General features: G+C 39.7%; 1 protein-coding gene and 1 long non-coding RNA gene across 4 annotated transcripts in view; both read right to left on the reverse strand.

Moving 5' to 3' along the window:
* The window catches only part of LOC148329130 (uncharacterized), a 26380-nt gene extending 21268 nt beyond the window's left edge, over nt 1-5112 (reverse strand). Inside the window, exon 1 of the long non-coding RNA XR_015845643.1 lies at nt 4819-5112. This is a non-coding gene — a long non-coding RNA (uncharacterized LOC148329130). The remainder of the gene's footprint in view (nt 1-4818) is intronic.
* A 2055-nt stretch (nt 5113-7167) lies between these two features.
* Nucleotides 7168-13248, reverse strand: rcc1 (regulator of chromosome condensation 1). Of its 3 annotated transcripts, none has more exons than XM_088307841.1 (10): nt 13131-13248; nt 12463-12556; nt 10940-11127; nt 10615-10794; nt 9363-9459; nt 9153-9275; nt 8928-9068; nt 8247-8366; nt 7999-8151; nt 7168-7885 (listed from the first exon to the last, which is right to left on the reverse strand). In XM_088307841.1, the coding sequence occupies exons 2-10, from the start codon at nt 12521-12523 to the stop codon at nt 7710-7712; spliced, it is 1239 nt and encodes a 412-aa protein (XP_088163967.1). In that variant the 5' UTR covers nt 12524-12556; nt 13131-13248; the 3' UTR covers nt 7168-7709. The 3 variants fall into 3 exon arrangements, with proteins under 3 accessions (XP_088163967.1, XP_088163968.1, XP_088163966.1); XM_088307842.1 differs by lacking the exon at nt 13131-13248 and adding an exon at nt 12793-12936; XM_088307840.1 differs by lacking the exon at nt 13131-13248 and adding an exon at nt 12630-12786.
* Between the last annotated feature and the right edge of the window lie 531 nt (nt 13249-13779).

Here is a 13779-nt window from a genome sequence, read left to right on the forward strand (position 1 = left end):
ATATATATATATATATATATATATATATAGCGAGAGAGAGAGAGAGAGATTTTTTTTCTTTTCATCATGCCCACGACCCATGTGAGGATACGCAGCTTGGATAATGGATGGCTATACGTTCAATATTTGTGGACTGGTCCTGTCATTACCTATCCCCCATGAGTAATGGAAGTCCATTGCATTTCAAAAAAACAAAACATAGAGGGTGGCACAGTGACCGACCGCCTCACACTTTGGAGTTGCAAGGCTCGTTTCAGGCTCCAGGCTTCTTGTGTGCATGTTCTCACCATAGCTCCATGGGTTTTTTTTCCAGGTCCCCCTGCTTCCTCCCACATTCCAAAAACATTCATTGTAGGTTAATTGAACATTCCAAATTGTCCCCAAGTGTGATTGTGAGTGTGAATGGCTGTTTTTTGTCTTTGTGATTTTTTTTTTATCCTCCTACAATTGATCCCATACAGAGCATAGTGATTCTTTTGTACAAAATGCTTTGGCTTTATTGTCCTGCAAGGCCACATACATCGTCTTGTAACTGATCTGAATAAACCGCACATTGGTAGTTATCATGGACATTGTTGACACATATATGTAAATGCAGACTTGTGTCACGAGACTTACACACATTTAGGGAATACGATCAGGTACGGATTCCTGTGCACGAGGAAGAGGACATCTGTGAGCGGTGAGGGCGTCGTTGTTTAACAGAACCATTTGGGAAGCTTCTGGTGATCGCAGCGGCGGATGTGTCACAGCCATAGAGCGAGTGTACAGGTCACTAACCCATTAAAAGCACGATATGTCATTCGACAGCAATGCTATTGGAGGTTTTGGCCGCTATCATGCCAATAAGATGCGATGATTTCTATCTTCAAAGCCTGTAAATTTATCCCAAACTTGTATTCCGGTTCATAAGATGCATGTTTGTTCATTTATTGACTTCAGATGACTGTTTTGCTTCAAAAGGAGTGAGAACGTGATTTCTATCATTTGTAGGTTGATGTTGGCTCCTAACCCACTTTGGTTCTTTGGTAATAGCGAATAAAGGAACATGGAATATAAGTGTCACGTTTTTTCACAGACAATTAAATATAATATAAGCATATGGAAGATATCCGCTTAAATCATCCATTTAACACGACAATTATACCGGCAGCTAGACTTTCTTTTTTTTTTGCGTAAAAAAACGTATGCACCAAAGGACTTGAATTTTACTTGCCCACACATTTGAGAGGTAAAACATCAATCTGTTAAAAGACTGATAATGTACCTACTGACGGAATAATTAGAAAGTGCCACTCATCTGGATTGCTTTCGGGCTCTTGTGGATGTTTATATGATTATTTCACGCCATGAGTTGAATAAAGGAGTCTCGCACAAAAAAAAGGCTGGTCAGCAAAGATGACGGTAATTGATACGATGGGGCTTGGAAGAAGGAGCGATTCAACGTTTTTAACAGTGTGCGCAAAAACAAAAAAATCTATCATGAAAACATTACGACTTCATTGTTTCTAGTCAGTGTGGCCTTTCAAAAACTTCCATTTGTGGTGGCTCCTTTTAAGAAAGCAAAATGACATTTTGAATTAGGAAACGAGTTTATATTCATAGCTGATTTTCGACTATTTTTGCCCCACGGTGCAATTTCTGTGTCTGATGATTTACAGCATCATTTGTCTCAGCTGCAACGTGGCTATGAGTTTGGTTCTTTCTTTAAAGTCACTGGGTTCCAAGCTATCTTTCTGAGTATTGAACACTAGAAAGGCACATAAGCATGCATACTGCACATCAATGACACGCACATAATGAAATGCGTTTATAGTCGAAAACCAACTGCACTTGAGCACTGGCGCTAATTAAAAAGAGATAGTAATGTCGCCGTTGCATTCACAGAAGCTTTGTGTGCGCTTGCATTGTATTCATTTGTCAGGATCAAAAGGCTCATTCAATCCAACAGACACAAAGCAAGCAAGAAGCTCATTTATCTGCAAAGCAGTGAGTGAACTACAGTACACGAGCTCCTTGCGAAGACAGACTTTGTGCCTTAGCCTGATGAAACAGGATTAGATCAATGTGGAACGCGTCCAGTAAAAAAATCGAATTCACAGCAAGTTGAATTTGTAATAATGCAGAGTTTTTCTGTAATAGATTAGGCCTGCTGTTTTGTGCATCTGCCCTGACACTTTACATTAAACCAGAGAAGCAAATAGCTTGACTTTCATTGGGTGTAAATGCAAGCGGAATCCCTGCAGGCTCAAAGCATCAAACTGGGTGCTATTTGCCAGCTGGGAGCCCCAAGAGCCGGGATTGGTAAACTTGTTCTTTTACAGAACCCAGTCAGACTTAAGCTGACAACTGAATGTGAGAAAATGATCACAGAATGAATATAACACAGAGCAGAACTCACGAAAGCGCTAGAAAAGCTAACTAAATAGTGTTGAGATAAGTACACTGTAATTGAGCACAACAGATGTCTAAAATCAGATGATGACAAAAGTCCCAGCATCTGCAGAGGGTCTTCACGGCAAGCCCCTCAGTCCACTGCATAAAGATCTCAATATATCAAGGCAATCTGTAGTAATTACAAGTATGGTCCGCAGGCGATCAGGCGCAAGGAGCTCAATAAGCGGAGACTTCTGAGATATTCATTTGAAAATAATGCCCTATTTGGTTTCGTATGCACACGCTCACACAAGTGCAGGCTGGCTGACATTATACGCTTCATTCTGCTCCACACACCATGGCAACAGGAAAGGACTCAAAACATTTGTGTCACATAATACACCGACATGATTTATTTTTGCAGCTATAAACTTCAAATATGTATTCACCAGCCACAACACGGCTTCGCAATATTTATGGAGCGAATGCACATAAAATGTACATTGCATTTGCAAAAGCAATCAAGGTCTCAGCATGTGCTTTCGCCACTTTGCGCTTCACTTTTCTCGACTTTTTTGTTTTGCGGATTTTTCCAAAATATTCATAAAAAAAAAAAAAAACGGAGTTGGTCAGTCAAAGCAACTTAATACAACATAATTTGGTTGAATTTTTTTCTCTTTAACAGGTCACGGATATTAAGGTTGAAACAAAAATGTATATTGAAAATAAAAATGACAACAACAACAAATAATTCTAATATCATTTAGTAATACAGACACTAGGATAATTCATGTGGGGGAGTGTCCTTGTAAGAGATCCAAGGACCAAAAATGTTTCGGAACCTGTGCCATAAAACATACTTTGTCACCAGAATTCACACCCTTGGTTAGTTTTCAGGTATGCTTACATTTAAATATTAAACAGCAATTCCAAGAGTGCCATCACATTTTTCTCTAAATTAGTTTTCAACAATTTTACTTAATTTCGGGTCTGTATTCGGGCTAAGTACGGATAAAACGAATGAATTAGATCTTTACTGGGGGCACCGTTACAATGACCATAATAAAGTTGAAAGTAACAATAAAACATAATAGATGTAAGCTCAAGTGCAGTGAAATATGCTTCATGAATCATAATTACTCCCTTGGAAATTGTGGCAGGCGTGCCTGACTCCATAAATATAGCTGCATACATTTGAGAACTCAGACAGCCCATAGTTCATTTTAAAACATTATGACCCAAGTTGCATAGCAACTGGAATGAAAAATGCACCAAGTAGCAGAAGCAACACTGTATAACAAAAAAAAGGAACAACTATTTTGCCAGTGCCGTGTGCACGGAGAACCTACTGTGTACACTGCACCGAATGAGAACCAAACAGCACGCTCACTTATGCGCTTGCAGGGTGTCCTAAACCCGTGCTGTGTCCAAACACATCTCAAGATTATCAAGGCAACCCAGAGTGAAATGCGCTGCCCAGTGTGAGGAATCTTGTTCGCAGTTGTAGGTCATGGCTCATTGAACAAAATAAAGACACAAACACATGGCTAATTTAAAAAAAATAGCTGAGAAAAAAAAAAATCTTCTGAAGAGTCTTGATACGAAAATACTATTTGACATTTGGGGAAAAAAAGCTGAAACACGCTTCGTAATGGGAATGCCTGAAAAGGTTGCGGCACTTTCTTCATGAATTGAAGGCCACTTGTCGTGACATAATACAAGTGTCATTGAGGGTTACGGACATCATCTCATTGCAATTATTCCCTCAAGTGGTTGGGCAATAAAAAGGGTGCCATCATTTTAGCTAGATTATTCTGTTGGACTAAAAAAAAAAAAAAACTAACGAAAAAAATGCTCAGCTATTTTTATTCATTATCAGACTTCCTTATTTTGTAGTTATTTTACTGATTTGTAATGATTGTGATGATTTGAGATTCATCTGACTTTCATAGCTTTGTCAAAGATGCCAGTCCAAGTTATATGTTCATCAGCATAAAATAACATTTGGTCATTATGACAAAACACAAAAAGATGTATTTTTCACAACTAATGAAAGACTCATAAGAGAATGAGAAGATATTGGACAATTCAAAAAATTGCCTAAAAGAAAAATTAAAAAAGAAGAATTGTATACAGAAGGTACCCTTTCAATTTCCTGCAGGATCATAAAAGTAGGGCGCCGTATAGAGTAAACAGATTATAGTATAATCATTTTTTAGAACTCATTAATGATCAAAATTAGAAATTAATAAGAGACATTTACTGTATGACAAATCCTCATGCTGACCTAGATCCTGAAAAGCAGATCAACCAATCACAGCACAGCACTTACAATGCCCTCAATAATTATATATAATATATAATAACGTGTTAAAAGCCTTTTAAAAAATCGGTTTTATAGCAGAAGCTTACGCTATTGCTAAAAATGTATAAATTGCTTACCAGACACAGATTCGAGCTCCCAGAAAAGTCGTTACACGCCGTCTGTTTGGTGTAGGGCGCAATGTCATAAAGTCGAAGCGTTTGTTGGGGCGTCCGCGTGTAGATTAGAATAATAACTATCATTCAAGAAAGACCGCCGTTATTGGACGTCACAGTGAAAGGAAATGCAGTGACTATCGCCACCAATGGCTTGGAGGGGTACTACTTCTCACGCATGCGCAGAAGGTCTGGAGCAGTTGGCGTATTCCGTCGGCTTTTGCGGTGAGTTCTTCCGTCATTTTCCGACTTCTAGGCCGACGTTGGATTGGTGTGTAGAGTGGCCTCACGTCACAGGACCAGCCAACCTATAACAAAAAGTGCGAATCATAGTCTGAAAAATACAGTAATATCTAAAAATATTCGCCCAAAATTAACTGTTCAAACCTTTAAAATGTCACAAATATCACACCAATGCTCCAAATGCAAAGCTCGGGGAGCAGCATACACGTATCAATTACTCTAAGTGCATTTTATCCCCTTTTAATATAGCGTAGCGGATTGCATGATTAGATGTTCCAAGTCTCATACTTCAGACTTCCTCTTTCAGATCTGATGAAACAAGAGAGCAAAACTCAAATTGAAAAAGAAAAAAAAAACCCGCACAGGTCTGGTGTTTGCTCTCAAGCCATCATTTGCATCCTTGAGTGCTTCTGATTAACATGCACATGGAAAGTAATTTGCTCGGACAGATGCAAAGCAATTCAACAAAATCAGATTGTACTGTACTAGAACACACATCATCCATCCTCAGTGTAAATTTAGCCAGCTAACTAAATAAACCATGTTTTGTTTTCGTGTGTTAATTAGGAAAACAGATAAAGAGCGAGGAGTTTTGCTGCTCCCTCCTTGCGGAAACTGCAACGTGGCAAGAATAATCCACTCAACCAAGAAATGTGCAGCACACTAACAAGAAATGTGGCAATGTATGAGTGATAGCATTTTACACAAACAACACAACAGAATTTCACATGTAACATAACCATCTAACATGTCAACGCAGTGGAGATTTTCATTTCTCACTATGGAACTTCGTTTGCAGTGAGGCTAGTCCTGAGTCGGAGATTTTGTATTCTGATTCTTCGCACGACGATGTAGGTCATTTTATATTATTTCAGCCATGAGCGTAAACTTGACTTACTTTTTTTACTAAGACATGAGCCGTGCAGTTAATTTACCAATAACCAATCCATCGCGGTCTATGATTGCTTTTTTTTTTTCTTTTGACACGGAAATCTCATTTTCTTTCGGTTGTTCCTTTCAGGTTGGTCACAGACAATTCCGGTTTCCGGCCATTGGAACCTCAGTTGTTTTGTCCTGCATTTTCCATTTTCAAAACATATTGCTTTCAGTTTTCTAGCTTGATGCGTTACGGTCTTCCTTGATCTACCAGGTCTTTTCCTTTTTACATCATTCCAATTTTTTTTGTACTTCTGTCTTAATTTGAGCAATTACTGCCTGGGAACAATCAACATCTTTTGCAACATACTCACCTTTGTTCCAACAGACACCTCTTGTGCTGGAGCCATGATTCGTAGCAATCCATCTGGTGCAACAACTTCCAAAGTAGGAGAACTCTGATTTAACTGCTTAGTAGATTCAATAGGATGGAGGTGTTGGGTTTTTTATTTTTTTTAAGTGATTATTAAAGGAAGAAGGGTAGGCAAATTTTGAAATTTTCTCTGAAACATTTAAACAAGCATCCTCCTTGAATGGTGATTTCGTAAAGTTTTCCAGGCCTTTTTAGAGAGTAACAGACCGGTCAGGATGAAGACTGTGTCTGAGCAGAAGGTAGCACATAACGATTCTTGGCACCCCAGCACATTGGCACACACATCAGTGGCCGACTTTGAGGTCACACCATGAGATCTGTAGTAATCATCTGTGATACATGGGTGACGACAAGTCAACAGACCATATGGCAAACAGCAGGTCTGCTAAATAGAACTAATAAAGAAACACATTTTCAGTTTCGCAATTCTTTTTCACTTACAGGCTAATACTTTGAAATGGAATACAACTTTGTCCAAAAGTCATCTGGTGGTCCCAGAATAATGTATTACAATCAAGCAGAATTCAGGGCAGTCTTATAATAATGTAGGCACTCGTGCTCGCTTCTCCTAAAGCGGTATCACTTTACTTTAATATCACCACTAAGACCACTAAGTGCGTAAGCGGTTAATAGGTATACGAGTAAACAGAGGAGGTAAAGAGTTTTGCGAGAATCTAACCTTAGCATTGCAGATTCAAAGCAACAACATTCAACAAACCCATGAGGCTCAAGTTAAATTGAAAATAAATGCAATACGATAGTAAAATGATTACATTTATTCTCAGACAGGAACAGTAGCAAATTACAGAACAGTAACCAAAATACAATGAAAACATAGAGTATTTTCTCTTGACAGCAGTTGACCGACTGAATGGGCATAAATGTCCTTTCTGAGCAAAATACCTTGCAATTATTGCTCTAAAGTTAAAAAAACAAAACAAAAAAAAAACACTTAAAAAGTCCAGTCTGGGCACTAACTCAATAAAAAGGCTGTTATGTACAGACTTACAGTCAAACCTCACACCAACTCACAGTCATGCTAATGACTTTTTATTGAAAATGCACCAAAGCGAATCTAAACAATAGTGTTTAAAAAAATAGCTCTGTATTCAACATGACTTGCTGAACATGTCTTCCAACATGTAGACACGTCACAGTAAGGGTCATGCAGCTGACCTCACCTCTTTTACTCTGTCATGACAGAGAGATAATAAAACATTAATGTTTACCTTCCACCGGCAATCCCAACGATTTTAGGCACATCGAACACAGCTCAAGTATCATTACAAGCCTGAGGGACTCATCAGCTTTCCTGTTTGTCTTTGACCAAAAGGACTGTGTGCTGCCCCCCGCTGGACACTTTCAGTACTATGCAGTTTTCCAGCTGTTTGCCAGTCATTTTCACAGGGCTCCACTCGTCTTCCTCCTGGCCCGTGCCAAGTTGCAGGTTGGTGCCCATTCCCCAAGCATACACAGACCCTGGAGTAGGCACAACAAACGTTAGGCATTTCAAAGCAAAAATTAACAACGGCAGTCCAAATTGCATTGAACAGTAGAATCGCATCTGCCACGTATCCGGTAACATTTCACACCTTCTTTGGTGACAGCAAAGCTGACAGATGCCCCACATGTCACTGCACTGGCTGATTCAACCCCACTGACGGGTGTTGGCTCGCTTTTTTCTTCAACCGCTTCACCAAGGCCAAGGCGTCCATAGTCCGCTCTGCCCAGACTGTAGACCTGTCCTGTAAAAAGAGAGAAAAAACAAAAACATGACTCAAACTCAGCAATGCTAAAAAAAAAAAAAAAAAATAGCTGATGAAACAATCCTTCACTTTACCTTCAGAGTCAAGGCAGACTGTGTGATGTTGTCCGCCAGAGAAGTCAACCCAGGTCGAAGTTGAATTTTTAAAGGAGCCCAATTTCACAGGGACAAAACACATTTTTGTGCTCTTGGTGCCTGGATGCATGAAGAAAACACAAGCGGGTTGATTAGTCACATCACCAAGCTCCCGTTTTGTTTACCGGTGAAGTTGCCCAGATTTTGCTACTTTTAGCAAACACAGGAAGTGTTCCCAGAACAGGCTTCTAAAGAAAACAACGGAATGCAATAAGTTACGTTTGGTGGGAGTTTATTTCTGAAAGGTGATCTATGTGCAAGTTCAAGCGATACTGATTTTCACTAGGTCGCTTTCACAAAACAGTTGTGCTCATTTTATTTAGTTTGAGTTTGTGTACTATGAATTTAGAGACATTTAGCTAACAGCTACCAGTATAAAGTTGCTCTCCAGTAAAGTGTTAAACGGCTTTCCTTTGGGGCAACACGGTTTTATAAGCATTTAACGCAAATTCAATGATAAGCTGAGTCCTGCTAAACCAGCTGTGTCTTAGTATATTCAGCATTCCTAGCATGGACACAAAACGTTTTCTGTCTATTATATTTCGGATCATGAAAACTTGTACCCACTGGGGAAAGAAATACCACATCCAAGGGCAAGCTATTAAAACGTGGAAAACGTACCTAACTGGTGGTAGTTGGAGAGGCCGAATCCATACACGTGTCCATCTTTGGACAACGCAAATGTGAAGTATGCCCCGCAGAAGGCATCTATGAAGTGAGCTTTCCCTTTGACTTTGACCATCTGAGGAATCAACAGACGATCTACAAACACAGGAACAGGAACGAAACTAGTAAATGGGACATAGATGACAAATACTGCAACAGCGGTCGATTTTTGTTCCCCACCAAGGCCTTTCCTGCCTCCCCTATTTGTGAATTGCTCAGGCACCCTTCCTAGCTGGCCCTGTTCAGCATTCCCTGACGTGTAAAGATTTCCCTCCATGGTCACCATTACAAGATGGTCGTTACCTGTTAAAACATGAGTCCATTAACTTAAAAAAAAAAACAACAAACTCATAGGTGAAATGATGTGATGGTCACATGATCCATCACTACCTGATGCAACTTTGACGACAGTTTCTGACAAGGGAACTTTAGTTGGAACATCAGTTGTTTCCAAAGCATCCAGGAGACCGATAACGCCACTACTATCCTGTGGAGAAAAGAGAAATATTGATGAGATGAAACTACTCATACACACTGCACAGAAAGATATTAAAAAGCCAGCATGTCAGTAGCTTTTACGGCGACAAAATATGCATCATAATTCAAGAACAACAAATCAAGCCTCTATCCGGAAAACCCTGTTAAACATGGATTGAATCCATGTTATGTTTATATATGTATACATTTGTGGACATAGTAATGTTGTTTAAACAGGTCGTATGCTGTGTACTTCGAGCAGGAAGTGAGCTTTCTTCAGGGAAATCTGCTCCATTCTTAATAAAGGGGGTTGGAATGCTGGAGGTAGGAAGAGATAATAGAGACGTAATTACCAGTGTGCCACTGAGTACCGTATTAATGAAAACGCAATGACAAAAAAACAAAAAAAATTAAATAACAGCGACAAATGTTCAGACGAGAGGGACGAAAACAACACAGTAAAATTAAACTAGGGTTAAAACTGGACATTAACTTGATTAATTTCTGTCTCCCGGTCTTCAAATGCTTTAGTCGCGAAATGTGTTAAATAAGCCCTGAGAGGATGAGCAATTGCAGGACGTTATTGGGGCGTGTGTGCAGACGTACGTGTATGCGCCGTTGGGGATTCTCAGTAGATGGGGAAAATTACATTCAGAGTCAACTAAATGGTTGCGCATGATGAAAGACTAACAATGGTAAGACACGGCACAGGAGACATAAGACAATACAAAGCGTGTCTCGACAGCTTGTGGTGGAAAGGTTGATCTAAAATAAAGCTTTCCTTGCAAATAACATGCAGAAATGTGACAATATTGGTGTTCCCCCCAATAATTATTGTTAAATAGATTTAATACAGCAGTAAGCTGTACGCAGGTCAATTAGTCTTGTATAGCAATTATATACCCATCCATAAACGGCTACTATTGCTTGTCAATCTTTTGCTTAAAAAAAAAAAGTGATTCCCCAATTTATTGGACCAAAGGCTAATTACTTAATGTAATCAATGACAACAGGTCAACTCAAAAGTTCACATAACCAAATGGCAGAAATGGAAAAAACAAAAACAAAAATGAGGTGTAATGAGCAACATTGTAATCAAATCACATGTTGCACGCTATTTTGAACCAATCTTGGAAGCTGAAAAGGAAGAAGTAAGACAACTGACCCTGAAGTTGCCCCACACGTAAACGGCTCCTTCCTCCGTTAGTGCAGCTGTGTGGCTGTCTCCTGCTGACACCTGGACCACTTTCTCCTCGAGCACCACCTTCCCTGGAACCATCTCAGACCCCAATTCTTTTGTGTCCCGACCAAGGGCTCTTTCATCATTGCAGCCAAAAGTGTAGACCTATGGAAAAATGATTTGCTCATATTTGAAGTGCTCCTTGTGATCGGATCTCTTTTTTTAAAAGGTCAAATGCATCCTTGGCTCCCTTGAGTGTCATTTTGGGTGCTTTGAATGGTAGTGCACGCAAGTCATTAGTACCACTTACCACGCCAGTGTCACTGAGGCACACAGTGTGCATGCCCCCAGCTACCACCTGCACTATTTTTTCAGGTAGGGGCAACTGAGCAGGCTTCTTCCTCTGAAGGATGTCCTCTCCTAAGCCCAGCTGGCCAACATCACCCTGGCCCAGAACAAGAACGTGTCCCGCCTCCTTACAATGACTCCTGTGGTAAACTGGTACAGATCCAGAGAAAAATTAGGTCATTCAAATTTTCACGCATACTGGTTTGGAACTAAAATGTTATCTTTTTTTTAATCCTGTACTTTGTGACATGCTATTTAATGGTGTTGAGAAAGCGCTATATAAATAAAACATTTCAGTTGAGACTGATCACAAGAGTTGAGTAATGCTGTGGTTCTTAACTGTAGTAACAATGGGGCATACAATTCCTTATTGTTGCAAAGTTGCAACCCACATTTGTAGAAGTAAAAACCATCATTTATGTGTACTGCACTCCTGTAGTAGAGTTCAGAGCACTTTAAGAAAATGAGGATGAGCATAATGCCTGAAGTAAAATTAAGTATCACACAAAATTCTGCCTCAAAATGTCCCATCTTGGCACTGATCTCTTATTACTGACATAACAATAGTTTTTTCTTCTTTTTAGGAAATTAATTACACAGCGTGAGACTAGTACAACCATTAAATTTGGTCAGTCTGAATTATTATGCTATTATGCTATGAAACAGTGGAATTTACGATTGCTTTGGCACCACCAGAAGGGCCCTGGGAAGGATTATTAAGTGTGGCAGCAAGATGCTTTTGCACCACACATTTTCTTTTGTGCTGCACTAATATTTACATTTATGTGAATTTGACATTGAACTGTTGGGGTGGTCATTAGTCAGAGGCTGGGTGGCACTAATTGCTTATGGTTCAGATTATTATTATTATTGTTATAAAATACAACTTAAGAAAATGAAATTCAAATATTCCCACAAAATGCCTAAAATAAAGAAATAAATTATGGGACCAGAAGCTGCTTTATTAATCAAATTAAATACTTTAATTAATCAGACAATTAATCAGGTATTGAAATTTAATTCTGCCAAATATTAGCATCAGCCTAATAAAATCTATATAATTTGGGCCCTCTTACTCACACATCCTGACTTGCGTCTGTCAAATAATGTTCGATTAAAACAATACACAAGTCTGATGCACATGAAATATTTCTTTGTACAAGGTCCTGGCTCATGATGAAGTTCCGTTCCTACAATGGCAATGCAACCTAAATTTGAACTTATATAGGAATGTATGTAGTTTAAATGTGTATGAAAAGTTAAGCCATAAAAGCAAAATATTCAAAGAAAAAAAATTCTGAGCATGCTTTCTTGCACTGCATGACGATTTATTACACCATTTCACAAACTAGTTCATTAGGTCACATTGCAATTGGTCAGCCACACACTTGAGTACAGACTTGGCAGTTGAGAATCACTGCTCTACACGATTAGTTATATAATACAAACAGTTAGTTTGATTGGCTTGAAAAGGCCATTGTTTACCTTTGGCTTTCTTCGAGTCTTTCACCTCTACGATTGCATCTGACTTCCTCTTGGGGGCCATCTTTTCAGTGGCCAAGATAGTCGCACTTGAACCCTATGAGGAAGACATGGAGAAACAAGTGGTCAAGTGAGTTAACAGTTGGCACAATATCAGGCTTTTGCCCCACCCAAATCAGCGCTTGCTGCGTCCGTGCTCGTTGGCATGTGAATGCCACGTTCTGTTCAGATTCAAACGTCGACTTTATTACAGTTCGAGCGTACGTCCCCGTTAATGCATGTCGACTGTATGGCTGCATGGGGATGCTAACACGCTTTCTTCAACATACATACTGTTAAGCTTTTGACGTTAGCAGTATTGCAGTACTTCCGCGTGCCTCCCAGAGCTAATGTGGCCTCGAGTTAGCCTTTGGCGATAAAGAACATTTAAAAGTAGTTTTACACGAACAAGACAAGGTCCGAGCGTTAGAATTTAAAAATATATGACAAATATAAAGCTTTGCCGCCGAAATGCATTGCCAGCACAGTCGATCGAACCACTGCTAGCATTTGTTTGAGGCTTCCGCGTGCCATTCAGCAATGGCTTATACTTAACGAAACCGCAGACATGTTGTCTGTTGTAATAGTCCTACAGTCTGCGCTAAATAATTGTTAAGGTTACGTTTACCAACCTGAACGTAATGCAAGTGAGGTCTGTGTAGAAATTAGCAAGCACTACACGCCGCCTGCGGCTGTCCGGTGTCGGGAGCTGAAGGGCTATTCTCGCGATAATTTCCGACGTGATTTTAGACACCCCGCCTCCTTAAAGCAACAGGAGTACTTTGAATCTACGAAGTTGTTTTGGTCACTTAGTGGTTCCACAACTGTTGACATCATGTTGTGACAATTCAATTCGCAAATCACATTTGAGAACAATATAAAAGTTGCAATGTCATTTTCTTTTTCTTTGATCATCAATCCATCCACCTGAATCCTTAGATCAAGGCCACCTTTCATTGTTAAAACGCATACATGTAAAAGGGCGTGTGTAAATGCCAGGTTGAAAAAAGTACAACTGTATCCAAAATATTGTGTTTTATCTATCCATCATCTGAGCTGCTTTTCCTCGCAAGGGTCACGGGCGTGCTGGAGTGTATCCAAGCTGTCTACAGGCAGTAGGTGGGGTACACCCTGGACTGGTTGCAGGGCACACAAACAACCACTCTTGCTCACAATCACACCTCGGGACAATTTAGTGTTCAATCAACCTACCAAAAGAATAGCGAGTGAGTGAATTGCGCCAGAAAATCTTCTATGTTAAGAACTGCGGGATGCAACGGG

Source organism: Idiotropiscis lumnitzeri, chromosome 10 (assembly GCF_059441095.1).
Source record: "Idiotropiscis lumnitzeri isolate Australia: NSW breed Sydney's pygmy pipehorse chromosome 10, RoL_Ilum_1.0, whole genome shotgun sequence".
NCBI classification, from domain to species: domain Eukaryota; kingdom Metazoa; phylum Chordata; class Actinopteri; order Syngnathiformes; family Syngnathidae; genus Idiotropiscis; species Idiotropiscis lumnitzeri.